This window comes from Podarcis bocagei, assembly GCF_964188305.1.
Source record: "Podarcis bocagei genome assembly, chromosome: 3".
NCBI classification, from domain to species: Eukaryota; Metazoa; Chordata; class Lepidosauria; order Squamata; family Lacertidae; genus Podarcis; species Podarcis bocagei.
This window is the reverse complement of record NC_138127.1, coordinates 45,077,292-45,096,542: the sequence shown is the minus strand read 5'-3', so window position 1 is coordinate 45,096,542 and position 19,251 is coordinate 45,077,292. Positions and strand designations below refer to the sequence as shown.

The window sequence follows — 19,251 nt, the reverse complement described above, 5'->3', positions numbered from 1 at the left end:
ATTTCCTTGGAATGCTATGTAAAGTTTAAGTCTGTAAGCCTAGGAGAACATGACCAAGATAGAAAACACAACAAATAGTTTTTGGCTCAGACTCGGTAATGTCTGGAGACATCTTGCACCTGTTTGCTGCTAGCAACTTATCCTGAATCCGGATTCTGAAATATTTCTCTTGGATCTCTGATAGTGTAAAAGTTAAGATAACAAGTGAAAATGTATATGGCTTATAGATTCCTTTAGATGAATTTTGGGGAGCAGGGACTGGCATAACCTGAAGCTTTCTGTTGTAGAGAGAGGGCTATAGGGTACATGGGACACCGAGACAGGAACAACATTAGCAGTGAATCAATAAGAAATATTCAAACACCCGAGTAATTGGGTGTAAACCAATTCTTATACGAAATAAGGTTTCAGTAAGGATGTTTTGATTGTGAACTAAAATATCTTTGCAGTGAATTTTAACTATAATCCATTTGTACTAGAAATCAGAATATTGGTGCTAGGATTTCACAAGTGTGTATCTGTTAATGGATATCAATTTACACACATACATTTATTGGTGGATATATATGAAGAACAGGTTGCACTTGGAATCCTATGTCCTTTAAATTGTATTTTTGTGGCATTTTTTTTTTTTAGAACAAAAACAAAAACTTTGCTTTAATAAAGATATTTATCTTTTTAGTTTTCTTAACATGTCAAAATGAATAAGAAATATTTGTCTGATGACATTTTCTCTGTTCAGGTACTTCCTATGTTTGCAGCTTCGTCAGGATATTGCTTCTGGCCGCCTACCATGTTCTTTTGTGACCCATGCTCTCCTTGGTTCATATACTCTACAAGCAGAACTAGGTGACTATGATCCAGAGGAACACAACAGTGATTACATAGGGGAATTTCAGTTTGCACCTAACCAGACAAAAGAGATGGAGGAAAAAGTAGTGGAGTTGCACAAAACACACAGGTGGGTCATTTCTGAACCTTTCAGTTCTGTTCCCTTTCCTAGTAGTGGGTAGTATTGGATTTCATGCAGAATCCTAATACCTAGAACACCTTTGTATTTCTTTATAACCTTAATTTGGAATATCACAAGCTAGCTCAAGCTTAAGAGTTTTTTGTTCTTAAAAATTTGGAAAATCAGCCAAAGGTGTTGAAAATCAGAAAATCAGCCATTGACTTAGCCAGTAAAAACAGTAACAAACTCTTCTGATGGAAAAAATCAGATTGAAATTACATTTGTAAATTGAAACCACAGTTGATGATCATCTGTCCTCATCATGAACTTTTGCCGTTATGACTATAGCGCTTCATATCTGAGCTACTTTTGTTTTTCTTTTTCCCTTGATCTGGAGTTAATATCCAAGTATATTTGAATAGTATGATAACATTTTTCAAAACAATAAATCCTCAATATTCCCCAGAGATTGTGTACAAGAATAATGTAATGGGGAGAGGTAGATTGTTTTCAGTGTAGGCTTAATCATCTAGAGAAAAACATCATCAGATTTTTTCACTCATAAATTACTTTTATTATTTTTCCAATCCAGCAAAAAACATTTTGTGAGATTATATAATGCTAGAGCTGCGCCACTCAGGTGTGCGGCCCCATTCATGAGCAGTCAACTTCTGTGGTTATCTCTTAATTTTATTACTGCTAGTATGTGGTATAATACTGTTGTGAAAGGGGATAACTTCTTTATCCTCTCCTGCCACTGCACTCAGTGGCAACAGCACAGACTTACTACTCTTGTCATCCATATTTTAAAGTTGTGTTGTTGAACACCGGGCATCATCTAGCCAAAACCAAGCAATTTATGTTCTGACTAGTGATGGGTGGCATACGCTTCACTTGTCATTGAAATTAGTAGGACTAAAGCACATAATTTTAACTTGACTGTGCCCCCAGCAAAGTGTGTGTTTTGCTGAACTCATTGGGTACTTCACGTAGTTAGCTTTGTGAGGAACTGAACATTTTGTATCACATGAGGGAAGAGGAAGAGGAAGGTTTCACAGAAGGAATCTACAGAATATAATTAGTCAGACACATCCATTTTGCAAGTAATTGGAACCTTGTGTATATGTTTTAAAAAGACTTCCCCTCTCTGTGATTTACTTGCATTCAAGTTGTTTTCCTCCTCTCCCCACCCACAAACCCATGGTGATTAGAACATAAACAGATATGTTTCAATACGATCCATAATCTCAGCAAGGAAACTTAAATCTGCCCAGTTGGCCATTTGCACTGCTAGATAGAGAAAGCCATGATTGGGCAAAAGGTTACTGTTTTAGGCAACAGTGAACTACTGTGTAACAGTTGTGGCCAAAATTATTATACTGTCCTATGCCCGTAGATCTCAGGGTGGTTCACAACATTAAAATTGCAATATAAAAAATATCAGATATTAGATGTGTTCCAGCCTTAGTGCTTATGGGTAATATACCTCTGTTCTCAAAGGAGAGTAACATCTAATTTGTGACAGTTGGGGCAAGAGTTTCCTACTGTCGGCTTAACATTTCAGAATGTCACAAGCAAATGCTTATGACCTAGATTTCTTTGTTGACAGAGGCAACGATATCACTGTAATAGCAACAAGTTTAGATCAAATTTCCCGATACTCTGTTCTTCAAAGAATTTCTTATTTGTTTTCTTCTTTATTGTGTAATGCTCCTGCAAGCAGGTGAGATACGCATGTGTGCAGAAGTTGCCCCTTTTGTTCTGTAAGGTTCATGTTGGAAAGGAGGCTTGACAAATCTTTCAATAAGGTTCATTCTAAGCCAAATAAAAAAACACCTCTTCCCGCATTTAGGGGGTTCCCTGGTAAAGAGGGTGAGTGTTCAGGTTTACACCTTCCATTAGTAGAAGGTGGGGTTTGTGAAGGGCTCTGCTGAAGTGTGGGCGGGAGCGTTGTGGGGTGATTAGTGGTTGGGCTTGAAGTATATGTTGAAGGAACTGCATTGGCCCAGACCAGCCTTTCCCAACCTTGGGTCCCAGATATTCTTGAACAACAATTTCCATCATCTCTGACTACTAGCTATGCTGGATAGGAATGATGGGAGTTGTCTAGGGATTCAAGGTTGAGAAATGCTGGTCTAAATTATGTTGGCCCCAACCACTCCACCAGTACCTTTCAGGTAGTTCAACAGCAGCTAGTAAATTTTAGAGATGGTTTTGGCCAAAGAGTATGGAGCTGCTGTCACATACTGGTGGGAGGGGGAAACCCAAAGATTCCCAAATGCCCCCCACCCATTCTCCCCAGAACAGGACACCTGTGTTAAGAAAATCCCTGGTTTCTCCTCGCTAAAAATGGTTCTAAAAGCAATCTCCAACAAAGCAAATCTCTTTTTCTATAACATGTTACACCTTTGTGGCCTTTTCCATAGGAGATAGATGCCAGGTGAGGATAACTCCCTGATTACTTACCCAAACATGAGAGAGTACTGTTTGAAGATTCAGGTTCTGTTGCTTCCTTAACTTACTTGGAGACTTGGCAGACTTGCTAAGACCTTGGCTTGCATAGTTTGAGTGTCTGCCATTGCTTTTTTAACCAAAATGTTTATGAGAGACTTTGTGCGGTGTTGGTGTTTAAATAATATCTACCATGCCATTTAACTAGTATCCTGTCATTTAGTTTCAGTGCTTTTCTATAGATGCGAGGGTCAGTGACTGCTAGGATTGAATGTGTAGCTGAAACAAGATGCTGTTGAGGGCCAGATGCTTGGGATAAATGGAATAACCAATCACAGTTAAACCCCCAAAAGGCTACTGCTAGAAACAGGCTGCTGTAGGGACATGGATCTGATGCAGGAAGGCTTATGTTGCTGTTGATACTCATTTTTGCCGTGAATTTTCTTTTATCAATCATTCCAGAGGCTTGACTCCAGCACAGGCAGATTCCCAATTCTTAGAAAATGCCAAGAGACTTTCCATGTACGGAGTGGATTTACATCATGCTAAGGTATTGGCCGGCATTTCTATAGATGACATTTCATTTAGAACAGAGGGGTGTGGAACCTTATCCACAAGGGAATGCGGCATTCAGGCTGAATAACTTTCTGAGGCCACATGCCATCAGTTGGTGGGACCAAAGCCAAAATTGTGCAGGGCCAAAGCAGCATACACATCCCATTTATACCCAGCTATCCACACGTACTCCACCTGTTCACGCCCTTTCATACATCTACATGGAAGCATGTACCATATTCAACCATTCATTTTCTTTCTGTTGCACATGCCTCACACAAAATCATTTGCATTGAACCAATTGCATTGCATTTTAAAAATAAGCCTTTCTCTTTCCTTTTTTTTCCTTTTAAAAATCCTCTTAAGTAAACAGATGCTCCATACAGACTTTTCCCCAGCTTGTATTTTAGAAAATAGGGCTTAAACTCCTGACAGTTTATATCTCTCTTTACTTTTTCTATCTCCATCTCAATCACTCTTTTTCCTCCCCTGGTCTCTGTGCCTCCTCTCTTCTTTTCTGCCATGCATGTGCACATACCTCTGCAACATGCTGGTTTTCAGATTGCAGTTTTACTTTTGCCTCCTTCTTTCTCCTGGTCATTTCTGTGTTGTCTGCATACAAACCTAATCTCTACATCTCCTCTCTTCCCTTCTGTGAATCATACAGTGCCCAGAATAATGCACTTGAGATGAAGCCAGAACCAGAACTGATTCTAGAATGTGTTAAAGGCAGGCTAAGCCACAGGAGGGAAAACATGACACTCAAGGACTTCTGATTAAACATACATAGGGTTGTGCTACAACTCAATGCCTTAATGTGACTTCTGTTGAACTATTAAGGTTTCTGTTCTCTTTTGCATTTAATACTGATAGTATCCATCTAGCCTCTGTTTATTCTAGAGTTTTACAACCTTTTTGAGTCCACGGCTCCCTTGAGCAACAACATTTTTTCTGCGGCATCCCTGTGCGGCTTAGGGGCCCAATTATGTCACCCCTTGCCTGCAGAACTGGCAGCCGTGTATCCCTTTTCGAACACCCTCCCTTTTGTAGTGTTCCCTCAGCCTCTTCTCCCCTCTCCTTGGGAGCCCTCTAGGCAGCCACTGCTGCTACACCTGGTCTTTCAGCTGCCCCCCCCCCCGCCCCAAAGAAAGATGCCTTCTCACACTGTCCTACAGGGGCCTGGAAGCACCCCCTGGCCAGCCCCAGAGGCACCATTCTCCTGCTGAGCTTGTAGCCAGGGCTGCTGCAACAAACAGCTGTGCAAGCCTTTGGGAGGCGGAGACATGAGAAGGCATCAGAGAAGGGAGGGAAGGAAAGAGGGACAGAGGCCAGTATTGCTCACAGCACCCCTGATCATCATTCAAGGCACCCCATGGTGCCATGGCATACTGGTTGAAAACCAATGATTTATTCTTTAGAAAGTTTAGATTTTTCTATCACTGTTTTTTTCTTAGCTTCAATCTCTCATCACTTCCTGCTGACTCTTTAAAAGGTTACATTTTGTCTTTGCTACTCAATTAGTCTTAAGGGCTCTGTCAAAGATCACTGCCCTGTGATCTTTGGATTAAAGGCAGTATTTAAAAATAATAATAATAATAATAATAATAATAATAATAATAATAATAATAATAATAATAATATTTGATAAACCTGCTTTTATTACTCTCTTGTATGCAGCCTCTCATAAAATCTTGTTATTTATCTCTGTATTTCCAGAATAAGTTATTTTTCAGCTCATAACCACAAAATGTATTAGTTCAACATTATACTTTTTCTGGTTTTTAAACTTCTGTTTCTTAAGCCTTTATTTAAGACTTTTTTCTGCCTATGATACAGTGCTCCTTGATTTTCCAAGTGTTATTTGAATGACCTTAGCATACCTTCCTGCTCTTTTGTCTTCTTCTTTCCATATTCCTTCAATATTCCAATAGAAATTACTTTTACAATTGTCTTGATAGGATTCTGAAGGTGTTGACATCATGTTAGGGGTATGTGCCAATGGGCTTCTCATTTACAAGGACAGACTCCGAATCAATCGTTTTGCCTGGCCCAAAATACTGAAGATTTCTTACAAACGCAGTAACTTCTATATTAAAGTCCGACCAACTGAGGTAAGCATTTGACTGGCATAATTTGCCACTCTGTTGTTATAACTTTCAGCCCAGAAGTTCTTTGAAAATAGGTCCAATCTTACAGCGATTTGCATTGTGAATAATGTAGGAATATGTCCATTTGGTATAGTTTTTTAGCAAATACAGTTTCATCACTGGTAGCATAGATAATTAAGGTTTCAGTATGTCCGCAGTGTGCTTTCTGATGATTGGACACACTCCTGCCCTGTAAATTTCCTTACTGTAATGGAAGGTTGCCATGCTCTCACATCTGCCATTATGCAGCTCTTAGTTTATGTGATTTGGTCTCACTGGAGTGGTTTGAATTATATTTAGGGAAGCTCATGATGTGGTTTAAGAACACTCTACCATTTGAGTAGGTTTTTCCCATAACATGCAGTTCAGCTTCTGAGAGTTAACTGCTACTGATTTCAAAAACAAATGTCAGTTCCGTTTGGAACTAACATTGAGAAATGTGTAAACATTTAGTTTTAAAAATAGCATGGTAGTTTCGAGCCTGCTTGAACTATGTACAAAACTGAGAAACTCTGGACAATACTTGAAGGAAATTACAATCCTACTATCTAGTCTGATATTTAACTAGTCTTGCTGTTCATTCATTTACTCTGGTTTTTTATTAAATCTTTGTGCTAGTGCCATGCTTTTCATTAATTCCCATGTAAGCAGCATTTCATATTGCAAGTAAAACAATTTGCATGTTTTTGATGGAAATTTACTATAATAGACCATGATACTAGTATATGTACGGAGAAACAGCTAAAGCACACATGCAACAATTTCTGCTGTCACAGCAAGCAAGCTTTAGTTTAGAAAGAGCTTGCTTTTTTTGGATCTTGGAAAAATATGGCTACTACCTATAGAGTTGCTTGTGAATGTATTCATTCTCTCTTTGGGGAAAAAGTGTAGTTACTACTGTATGCAATTCAAGCAGTGCTCTTTATGTTAGAAATATGAAAACTCTGGAGTATTTCTAATCTTGAGTAGGGAGATATGCTGTAGTTGAAATAACTGCACTCTTAAATTGTAAGACTAGACAATAGTGATTTCTAGAATTTGTGCTAATTTTGGTGTTTGTAATCTTTATAGTTGGAACAGTTCGAGAGTACTATTGGGTTTAAGCTGCCAAACCATCGGGCTGCGAAGAAATTATGGAAGGTTTGTGTGGAGCATCATACATTTTATAGGTAATTTTTAAAATGTTCCTTAGTTATGGGGTCACCATATCCTCTGGGGAGAATAGCAACTTTGAGAGGGCAGTTTTGATTGAAAATGCCCTGTGGGTTGAGGACACCCTTCCCCTGCCACTGTTTCAATGAAATTTGCAGTTTAGGATGTCCCACATTCTGTTTTATTTTGACTTGGTAATATCCTGCATCCTAATACATGAACCATCAAATTTCTAACTATCTTTGCTGAGTAAAATCACCTCTGCAAATTTTCCACTATTACTAAAAAACACAACAACTTTTAGAGTATTTTTTCTCACTTCTCAACGATGTTGAGATTATATGATGTTCTCTTTAATCATGAACCATGTTACTGCTGTAGTATTTTCAGAGAGCTCGAACTGGCAAATATGAAACTACAGTATTTCAGATTGTATGTACCCATGACATCTTTATATGTAGTTTGTACATGTCACCATCAGTGTTGTGCATAACTCTTCACCTGCAAATAAGAATAATGGATTTCCTCTGAGTGTGATTCTTAAGGAGGGGAAATTGGGATGCTGGGAAAGAAGTCATAAAAAAGTGTTTTGTGAACTTGGTAAAAAAATAATTAAAGTCAGGATATAAATTTTAAATAAAGATGATTCTGCAGCAGGGTCATCACTCAGATTATGGATGTATATCATAATAAGATGAAAGTACCTTCATTAATAAACATAAATAATGCATTTAATGCAGGTCCAGGAAGTTGAGTGGACCAGGAGCAATACCTAGATGACAAAGACCATTTTGTACTGATAATGACAATTTGGTTGTTCATTTTCTTGATTTGCTTATCTTCATTTAAAAAGAGTAATTAAAACAGCAAGCTTTAACATAATTTAAAGCTCATACAGTCAAGCAATAAAAGTAACAGTATTAAAACCAGTTTTTACCCGGTCCATGCAGGAAAGCAACACAGTTGCCAACCCACATCTTTGAAAAGTATTCTATATTAAGAATGTCACAACAATAAGCTTTGTCTCCAGTAGTCATCCACTCAACCACCAATAGTCAGACTTATGTTCTCCATAGACTGCCAGGTTAATACAGGTGAAAACCATTCTTCAGATGCCCTGATCAGAAGCCATTTAGGATTTTCTAGGTTAATGCCAGCAGTATGAATGCTGTCCAGAAACAGACTGGAAGCCAGTGTAGTTTAAACATGTATATGATTCTGTTTTTGCAACAAGTTGGTAATCTCACTGCAGTATTTTGAACTGACATATCTGAGGCTTTTAAAAGGCAGCCCCACATGCAGCACATTTTAGTAATCTCAATGAATACGCTCAGAATAGGAATTACTTGTTATTCAGGAAGGGGTCCCGCTAGTGCATCAGCCAAAGTTGGTGAAATGCTCTTTGGGTTTCCAAAGGCTAGATTAATGTTTTGGTCACGAATCAAAAGCCTCCAACTACTGACTGTAGCAGAAGAGGCTCTGCAGTCCTTCAAGGTGGTGGTTCTCCTTTCATAGCTGGCAATGGGAAGCATGATTTTGTATTGTTTCAATGGATTTTGCTGTAATCCTAAACAGATTTATTCAGGACTATATTTCCATTTTACTTCTAAGTAAATGAATACAGTATGATCTGACTTTTAAAACATTCTCTAAACAGGGAAAAAATATTATTTGCTGTCCGGTCAGCCTCTTTTTAGACCATTTCAAGTTACAGATTTATTCTGTGACATTTTCATAGAATACAATTTAATTGGATTCTATTCCAATCAGAAATAGCTGTTTGGGTAAGGAGGGAGAATGTACTGCATGTATCAAATCCTGTTCCTACTGATGGTCACCACGCAGAAAATCCGCAGATTTAAATCATCCTGATTTAAAAATAATCTGGCTTCTGTGTGTTCCAAGAAAAAAGCTATGCCAGCAAGACTTTGAAAGACTATTCACATAAACACGAGCAATATAACTGTTGCAGCAAGTGTAATTCTAATAGTTAAAGCTGTCTCTTTAGAAAGGTCGTATTTATTACACCCACCCACACCCCTTAGATGAGGTATGGGGATAGGGCAAATACTGTTCTATCACTGCCATTCATTTCACTGGAAATACTGTGCAGGGGTTCCATGCAGATCCCTTTTGAATAAATGGACACTGGGTAGCATTACTATCAAGGGCTTATCTTCCCATTGCTTTTAGTTAGTCATCTTCCCATAGTCATCTAGTTAATTGCTTTGCCAGCTGACTCTAAGGAGTTGATTAGCAAAAGAATGCAGCAGTTTTAGCTGCCATTGTTACCATTGTAGGAGTAGATTCAGACCAGAAGGTTCCCATAGTGGAGTAGTTTATTAGTAGTAGCAGTTGACTAACCTTCATGGGGCCAGTTAAGATTGCCTAGCCTGGGAAATCTTGGGTGGAACTGTTTCATAGAATCTACAGAACCCTGTGGTTTTCCTCCTTTACCTGGAGAAAATAGGCATGGGGTCTAACAGGGCATGTTGATGGGGAAAGCTGACAGATGCTACCTTTTTCTGCTTAAGCCAGGCTTGTGGTTAGAACTTGTGTTTGGCTTCAGATGTTGGAGCACAGAATTTTGAGGTTAGTATGTATGCACCCAACTTTTTTGTTCTTGTTTTGGGGAATGTGCCTGGATGCTTGTATGCATACACTATTTTTAGGACAAATAGAGATGATTAAATATATATTACATATCCATTTCCTTTTGCTTGCCATCTGAAGACAGGGTGTCAAAATAACATAGATCTAATGCAAAACTTGCATTTCAGATTTTCAGATAGCTTGTTAGGAAGAGAAGACTAGGTTCAAATGTTCTTTCTTATATGTTATCTCCCTTTGCAGGAAGTAGTGTGACTTGGGAAACATGCAGTCTCTCATTTGTATTCTAAAACAGTACTGGTCTGTAAGGGTTGTACTATAAGATTTTTATGAAAGTTTTAATTTACTTTTATATAGTGCTTCTTGGTGATTGTTTTAAATGTCTGAGATACCTAATATTCTGTGCGATTTGGAGAATATTTTCGAAGTTTGTACCCATACTTTTCAGTTCTTTGTATCACCAAGATTGGTAAATTAAAGCATCCTTGAAAATATCCCAAATAAGGAAGTAATTAGGTTTTTCTCTTATTAAGAGATTAAAAGTTTATCTCAGCAGGGTAGAGAATTAAAGACAGAAATTGTTGCTATAGCAAGAGGAGAGCTATGTCTGTAAATGAAAAATGATTCACATTTTTCCACTGTGCATGTGGCATATAACCATGCAGTACTAAAAGAAACATTTTTTAAAATGCTCTTCAACCCATTTTTTAAAAAACAGGAACAAAAGTCAAAAATCATGGACAACTTTGGTGCTTTTTTTATATACTGGGATTGGCTATTCCCACTAGCCCTATGTGGGCCTGCAAGAAGGTTAACCTCAGATGAGTGCATGGCTGTAGCTACCACTTCTTGAAGGCCACCTCCATGTTTTAACCCCATGTTTATTAGACAGGGGTGGAGGAACTCTGGCCCACTAGCCATTCTTGGCCTGCCAGGCAGTCCAGTTTGGCTCATGAGCCCATGTGTGGACACTGACTAAGGACTACTTTGCATATGCAATATAAGGTGCAAGGCTGCTTTTTTGGCCCTGCTCCCACAATGCTCTAAGAGCAACAATGCCTGAGTAGGTATCTGACATGCTTTTGGAATATGGATCTTTTTTTAGTTTTGAAATACCTTTGAATATGGTGACCTGTTTCCTTTTTCTTTTGGGGGTTATAGACTTGTATCTCCAGAGCAGCCTGCTAAGGCCAAGTTCCTGACACTAGGTTCCAAGTTCCGCTACAGTGGGCGTACTCAAGCACAGACACGGCAGGCTAGCACTCTCATAGACAGACCTGCTCCGTACTTTGAACGGACCTCAAGCAAACGTGTTTCCAGGAGTCTTGATGGTGGTAAGAGTCTAACCAAAACTAGTGAACTCCTAATATGTGCCGCACATAGGTTCTTCAGAGAAATAAAAACTGAATATTCAGATAAACTTCTTGTTTGAACTTAGTGTATAATGGTTAGTAAGGCATTTAGGGCCAGCACTTACAGAGGGTATAAAACCATTATGTTTATGTACCAGGATGGAATTTAATATATTGAAACATTTTTCTATCGAAACACATTCGTAGACCTGAGTTATTAGAATGTGTCTCATTTTTACAATACTACAGTTGCTTTGTCTTAGAGCCCCTCCTCCTGGTGGACATTAAATATTGTCAATATAGCATTAACATTATGCGTGATCTTTTGATTTATCTCCTCATTCCTGAATGTATGAAAATTATCCAGTGATATTGGTTTGATGTTATCATTTGCCAATATACCTTTATAGCTGACCTTTAGCACCTCACAACTTTCTATAACAAACAAACAAACAAATCACTTTCTTCAACATTTAGTCACTATATTTTTAAATGTTCCAAAGGTTTTTTCACCCAAACTATTTACTGGCATATCATGTACCCAGTTTCTTTTTCCGTTGATTTTCTGACTAAAACCAGAATCCACTGGAATCTTAAAAAATAGACAATACTTGTCTCATAAAGAGCAAGGTACTGTGGAATATTTCTCTCAAACATAGTTGAATTAACTAAACCTATTTTTTTGTAGCTCCAGTGGGTATTGCAGACCAGAGCCTGCTTAAGGACTTTTCTGCTACAGCTGTGGGGCCTGATGGTGATAGGATCTTTGACGCTTCCGGACAGTTAAAATCAAAAGATGGGGAAGGTAGAGATGAGGATGGAGGCATAAGTAAAATGCCACAATTAGGAGATGGAAAGGTAAGATTGCTGATGTTTTTCAGCTTTGTGGAAATAATTGATTTTGGAAATGGATTAAAACCAACTGCTGCACTAGTGGAGCTGCACTTCAGCTAATAATTTTCTGGCTGGGTTTTTTGCACAGGATGACCCACCTATATAGGGGCAGGTCTTAAGGCCCCCATATAAACTGGTGAAAGCTGCTAAAGAGCAGTTTTTCTAGAAGGCAGTTACTCTTCTCTAGATTAGTGTACCTGGCACCAAAAAGAGAGGGACTGTGTTCATCACCTAGTTGTGGAAAGAGCAGGTAAAGTCCTGCAATCTTGCCCAAGGGCATCTTATTTGGTAATAAGCTGCTCTGGAGCAGAGCTAATATATTTGCTTCAGAACTCCCTGCAACTAGCTCCATTCAGTTGTGTGAAAGTGAAATCAATTTGCATATATAATTCATTTTATGATTTATTCATACTTGTGCTACCTATAGTTACATTATGCAACCACAGCTGCCATCTTCTATGAATAACTCTGTGCAGAAGAAAACATAATTAAGTGTAACACACATGTTTTATACTAGCTTTTATCATTTGTGTGCTTGAAGCACAATGCTAGGAAATTTATTTTATAATGTGAGGTGAATCAGTGTGAGATATGGACATTTAAACTTTATTTTCATTTCCATATTGACAGGTTATAAAGATGCATTAATTTGAGCTTTTTCTGGCACACACAGTGTGGAATCACTTTACTAAGAATACTTTGAGATTTGATTCAATCTTTTTTTTTTAGGTTGTAATCCACTGAATTATCTGTGGAATATTTGTATTTTGACGGTTACACTTTTAAATTTAGCACTTTCAAAGGAAAACCTGTAGTTGGAAACATTGTCCTCATGCTGATGTCTCTCCCCTGCCCACCTTCTGTAGAAGCTTTGAATGTCTGTCTGCTTTCATCTATTGTGACTGCACTACTACAGTTCCAAACTACAGAATTCTTCACAGCCTTACAAGGTGGCAAAAATAAAAATAAAAATCTTTTTGAGCTGATATAATCCAGGTATTTGGATTATATCTTGTTGTATTTGAATACAATTGGGACTAATGAATGTTTGTGGCATCCATATTGTAATGGTAGTGCTGTCCCTACTTCTGAATAAATGTTCTCACTAACAAGTTTCTTCCCTCCTCCCTCTTTTGTGCATTCCTTCTGCCCCTCAAATGTGCATTTATATCATGGTCTCTCATCTGCATCTGGGACTGGACTCTCCCCCTCCTCCAGTCAACATACACGCATCAGCTTTCACTTCCCAATCATTCTTATTCATTTTGTTCCCAAAACCTACCTGCTATCCCTGAAATGGACGTAATTTCAGACATTTCAGAGGATGATCATCTTGGTAAACCCATGTATACACCCTCAGATACCATAGTCTGCAGCCCTGTGAAAGAAGCACCAGTTCATGGTATAAATGAACAGAAGTTCCCAACTAATCACTTGGAACTTATGGATCTTTTGGTGGCTGACCATTGTCTCCCTCTTGCTATAGAGAGAGCTGCTCATAAAAATACTGATCATGATGATTCTGTGTCTCATTTTCCAGTTAGGGCAAGCAAACCTTGTCCCTTCAATTTCCCTTCTCTGCTTGATGAGAATGGTTACATTAACTTTCCTAGCCTTCCAGAAGTTTGCATCTCGTTCCTCCCACCTTATCTTCAGCATTATGTTCCCATTACTTCTCCCTCATTCATTCCCTCCTTCTTCCTCATCTTTGTGCTGCTTCTCTGTACCATCCAGTCTATTCCTTTCTCACTCACATTGTCCCTTCCTGTTGCTCTGTCCCTCTGCTACCTGGAGCCTAAGGCAATTTCTCTGACCACCTCTAATGACACTGCTCTAAAAGACAAAGCTGAGGAAGAGGAGGTGTGTAACTTTGTTGTCTAAATTGCCACTTACCTGTAGATTTGTTTGGGTGTACTAAGAGAGAAATTCAACCTTCATCCTTTCAGCATGAGGCTGCAGACGCCCTATTTTTTTTGGAAAAAAGTATTCCTTCTGCAGATATTTACGCATCTATCTTCATAAAATCTAGTGTTTTTAAAAAGCATTCACAATTTTTTCACTTCACATGGTCCTTTTAAGGACCTTCTCATACATCTACTGCTTATATCCCAGTGGTATTGAGAGACCATAGTTAGGTGCTGTATACAGCGGTACCTAGGTTCTCAAACTTAATCTGTTCCATTTGACTCCCGAAACCGTTCAAAAACAAGGCGCGGCTTCCGATTGGCTGCAGGAGCTTCCTGCACTCAAGCGGAAGCAGCATCGGATGTTCGGCTTCCGAAAAACGTTCGCAAACCAGAACAGTTATTTCTGGGTTTGTGGCATTTGGGAGCAGATTTGTTCTGCGACTAAGCCATTCGGGAACCAAGGTTCCAGTGTACTATCTTTGCGAAGAGCTGTGTACAGTTTCACTGCAGCCATTCTAAAAAAGGGATACAGCGATCTCACAACAGCCCTGTGTGCATCTCTCATATGAAGGTGCTGTTCCTTGCAAAATGTCTGTCAGAACCCACTGAGTCCACACATTTCTGGATATGATCAGAGGCAATCTCAGGCTCATTTCCCCCCATGGCAAGGAGAAGTATACCCCACCCCCACTGTCCCTTGTGCCCTTGTCAGAGGAGCCCGTGTGTTTGCTTGGCTGCCCAGAGCAGTGGAGGAATGGCCCAGGGAGCATGCAGATGGGCAGGCAGATTCTAAGCCTCAGCCTACACTGTTGACATGGGCCAACATTAACCCTTAGGTACACTCCTGGATAGGCACGTTCACATGGGATCTGCCAAAAATATTAGCTAACTGTTAGACACAGTACTTTGCAACACAGCTTAGCATTTATTGAGGGGGAAAATGATTTAATTGCCTTCCCATGATCCATATTCTTCTCCTACTTTTTAGTTCTTCTCTAGCACTGACAAGTACTTGAAATTCCTTGTTCAAGGAACAAGTTCAGCAGCTGTTTATCATTTTGAGAATGAGTCTATGTGAGCCTTGAACTTGTGTGCTTGTCATTTGCTACACCCACAGAGATATTGGAAGCATTCATTTCCATTTTTTGGTAGGTACGATTAAGTGGTGGTACATCCAAACCAAGTTAGTAAACTATAGTAGAAAAGAAGCAAATGAACTTCAAACCATGGTTTGTTGGCTTATTTCCATGAACTAGTAACCCAGATGTATAATATAACTTAACAAAATGTTTTAAGTGGTGCCTTTTCTACTCCAACCTACATTCCGATGAATGTAGCCAAAAGGTCTGGTGTAAAAAAATGTCTTTCCCTGGGTCAGTTTTTTCCCCTCTTTAAATGAGATTTTAATTTTTTTCTAATGCATTAACATAAGCTGGAACAAAAAAAGCATTTTTTTGCCCCAATGATTATTTTTCAAAAATGAAACTTTGGGGGTACTTTTATCTGCATCACTGGATCAGATTTTAATGGGGGGGGGTAGGAAAGTGCCCCAATATTTTAAGATTTGTGGGTGAAAAAAGTACTCCATAGCTCAATCAATAAACTCTTTGTAGTACCTTTTCAGTGCATGCATGTACCAAAAGAAACCTGTAAATGATATAGTTGGAAAAAAATTAAATGATTGAAATTTGGGGCCATTGCTTACTAGTGTGTTCAGTTCTGCATAAAATCTGCAATAGAAAAGTGCATTAGGCATGCAATTTCGGCTCCAAGGTCCCAGTTAGGGTTAATAATAGTTTAGGGTTTGGGCATAATGATAAATTGTGGTTAATTGAGAGAATAGGAGGCCAATTATATACGTTCAATAAAATCATTGTTTCTCATCACATCTGAACTTGACCATGTGTCAGTTCTGAAATTCAGTTTAGCTTTTTGGGTAGTAGGTAGAGAGGGTGGAGAGAGAAGTTTTTTTTGTTTTAGTTTTTAAAGAGGGTGCTGAATTTTGACCAGTACAATTTTAACATTGTCAGGTACAAAATTATCTTAATCTACCTTAGTTTAGCATACTCCTGCTTGGCTAAAATTGTCAGGATTACATTGAATGCAATTTATATGTGCATGGATTTTTAAAAAGCTATACTTTGATGTTAATGTTGATAAGTTAAACCTCCTGACTATGTCCATATGCTTTGACTGGGCAACACTGTCTGCATTCCATAGGGCAAATGCAATTGCAGTATTTAAAAAAAAGCATACTATGAAGATTTAAAGCAGAAAATTGTAGCAGGGAAATCCTTGCGGTGAGCTAGCTGCCTGTGGTTGATAATACCAGAATTATAAATATATATTAGACAGAAATGATTGTACCGTTTCTGAAGAAAGTCAGGCAGCAAGATGGGAAACATTTATAGAAACCCCAAAATAGTGTGCATAACTGCACTGAGAACCTGGAGACCTGTTGCCAACCAGACACAGACAGGACTGTGCCAATTAAACCAGTGGTCCAACTCTACATAGGACAGCTATAGACAGCTGTGTTCAGGTGCGATATTTGTATCCCTAATTTCAGTGGAATCTAATATGCCAATTTGTATATTATGGTAACTATTTTCTTATTTAATCAATTAAACACTTTTGATACTGCATTGCAGCAAGAATTCCAAAAACCTCAGATAAAGGTGGGACTGGGATAAATATATCCTGATAATGTGTTTGGTACAGACTATACTTTCCTTTTTACATAGTTGCTAGTAAGAGATGTGTGTGATAAAAGTAAAATAGTTATTAAAACAATGACCTTAAACTAATAGAGGTTGTTTTAATATCTGGCAATTCATATATTGATTCATTTTTATTTTGTGGGGACATAATTACGTTGATTAAAATTGTATTCCAGATGCCTCTGGCAAGTCACTCTTGGTTAGCTAACCTATAACACCAAGCCATAATTTGATATTACATGAACAAAGCTTCTGCTCATGTACTGCATTTCCTCTTCTCATCTCATGTTTCACTTTGGTTTGTTACTTCCTATTTAGTGCAAACCATAATTTTCTGTTGCATCCAGAGCACTGAACTGTGGTTTGTGCTTTCCCTCCAGACAAAAACTGGCATTCAGCTACAAACTGTGATTTATAATCCTGGTGGTTTGTAAGTAACAGCAAACTTTAGTTTGAACTAAAGAGCAAGTCATTAAACTGGAGTGTGTGGGGAGGAGAAGGGAGTGCACAAGCATTTGGCTCATTCACAGAGCCCAAAACGATGGTTTAATGTTATACCTGAAGTCTGCAATATATATTTTTATGTGATATCCCAAAAAGCATAAAACAAACCATTCAAATAAAGCTCTTGGTATCTTTCAGCATTTAACAATACAAATGTAATTTCCCCTGTATAGTTTTTAACAGTAAACGTACTACAGATACATTCTGTGTTGGTATTGCAATCACTCTTCTTCAGTGTTCAGAATTCAAGCTGATCTCTTCGCCTTCAGATTTAAAAAAATTATTTCAAACTGTGGAGAAAAATAAGCAAACACGATGGTTGTAGAGAGACAGACAAATCTTCCATTTTCCATTTCACCTATACCAAAAATTACTTCAGCCATTTCTACAGTGTTGTAGGTGGAAGACTGCAGTGGTTTAATAACTTGAGCAGCATCCGAGGCAAAAACAATAAAGGTTTGTAAATAGAGCACATTGTTTGTAGTATTTCTAAACAAAAGACCATGTGCTACTTCAGTGTCTACACTAATGAGTGTTTTCTTTTGCTGACCTCTGGGCCTACATAGGCAGAGATAGAAGAGGAGGAAATTCGCAAGGAGGTGGATATTTTCAATTACACCTGGTTGTTGCCTGCTATTATCAGTGCTTGAGGCTGCTGTCGATTATGTTTGCATAGTGGCTACCCTTGTTTTATTTTAAAATCCCCGCTTATTGAACTTTTAAACACTTTTTTGTTGTGTTGATGATCATGGGTTGTTGTTTTTCCGTGTCTTCTTTTGTGTGTGCTTTAATTTTACAGACCTTTTCCTTGAGAATAGATGGGGAAAATATTTATGTCAGACATAGCAATTTAATGTTGGAGGTTTGTATAATCTAAGGAGTACTTTTCTGTCCTCATGGGCTGCCAGGCTGCATGAGATTGGAGGTCACTTGCAGGCTGTTCTAGGCACAGTGCATGAAATGCATGGGGGTGTTCGACTTGGACATGCATGTTGAAAACCAATCTTAGTCACTGTAAATGAATGAATTTAAGTATGCAGCTGTTAATACATTTTGGAATGGCAAGTAGAACTTATAGCCCTGTTTAGATGTTAATATTTGGAGGAAGTCTTTTTTTAAAGACTTGCCAAAATGGTTGAGGATGCACCATCTAGAATTCAACTCATGTTTCCTTTTACATTTCCTATGCATAACTGGAAATGTGAGGCAATGAATGCTAGTAAAAAATGATGCAGTAAAACTAGAACCAGGAAGTTATTTGTTCTCTTGCTGGAATCCTAGAGAGCTGAATCTAATTCTATAGTAAAATAATACTTACACCATGAAGTAATTCGTGCTTTATTTGTTGTGATATCAGGAGGCACTATATTGCCTTTGCAATGAAATTATGAATGGTAGATTCTTTTGGCAGCCATTTTGAGTAAATATTGTTTACCTATTACCAGTGGCGTAGCGTGGGTTGTCAGCACCCGGGGCAAGGCAAGTAATTTGCGCCCCCTAACCCGTGGATTTGCGCCCCCTAACCCTAACCCCCAGATGTTGCGCCCGGTGCGGCCGGCCCCCCCTGCACCCCCCACGCTACGCCACTGCCTATTACATCCAAATAGTGCATTCAAAGTAACAAAACTCTGGATCCAGAAGAGCAAGCTTTGTCATCCAAATTGGGCTATTTGCACTGTTAGATTTAGATGATGTCAGTTATTTGTATACATGCAAAAACATTACATTAAAATCTTCAGATTTACAGTAACCTTACTAATATGTTATGTTGCTTTTTGGCAGCTTCCGATAACTAAATACATACTTTGTATAATTTTACTAAAACACTGTAAAGTGTACTGCATAACGTTGCATTGAACAAATCCAAGAAATGTGCCTGGTCTCAACCCAACATTCTTTTTGAAAATACTCTATTGACTCAAACTGTGATAAATCTCTACCAATTGGTTGTTTTTTTGTTACTTAGATTGTTACTAAAGGTACTAGTTGTACCCCTTGGAAGTTTTT

General features: G+C 38.4%; 2 protein-coding genes across 10 annotated transcripts in view; both read left to right on the top strand.

Annotated features, from left to right (window-relative positions):
- Positions 1-19,251, top strand: part of EPB41L2 (erythrocyte membrane protein band 4.1 like 2) — an 83,737-nt gene that overhangs the window by 46,867 nt on the left and 17,619 nt on the right. For 5 of the 9 annotated variants that reach the window (XM_081187632.1, XM_081187633.1, XM_081187635.1 and 2 more), the window contains 7 exons: positions 743-961; positions 3,866-3,953; positions 5,917-6,069; positions 7,177-7,274; positions 11,029-11,201; positions 11,908-12,077; positions 18,044-18,106. In XM_081187632.1, coding sequence (XP_081043758.1) covers positions 743-961; positions 3,866-3,953; positions 5,917-6,069; positions 7,177-7,274; positions 11,029-11,201; positions 11,908-12,077; positions 18,044-18,106 — 964 coding nt within the window. Of the gene's footprint in view, positions 1-742; positions 962-3,865; positions 3,954-5,916; positions 6,070-7,176; positions 7,275-11,028; positions 11,202-11,907; positions 12,078-17,810; positions 17,844-18,043; positions 18,107-19,251 lie in introns of all 9 variants that reach the window. The other 4 variants (XM_081187638.1, XM_081187637.1, XM_081187636.1 and 1 more) reach the window with 2 other exon arrangements.
- On the top strand, positions 13,206-14,953 carry LOC308583295 (uncharacterized protein; the record flags this gene model as incomplete). Its single annotated transcript, XM_081187109.1, has 1 exon — positions 13,206-14,953. A coding segment is annotated over one exon (789 nt), but the record flags the coding sequence as incomplete, so codon positions are not given.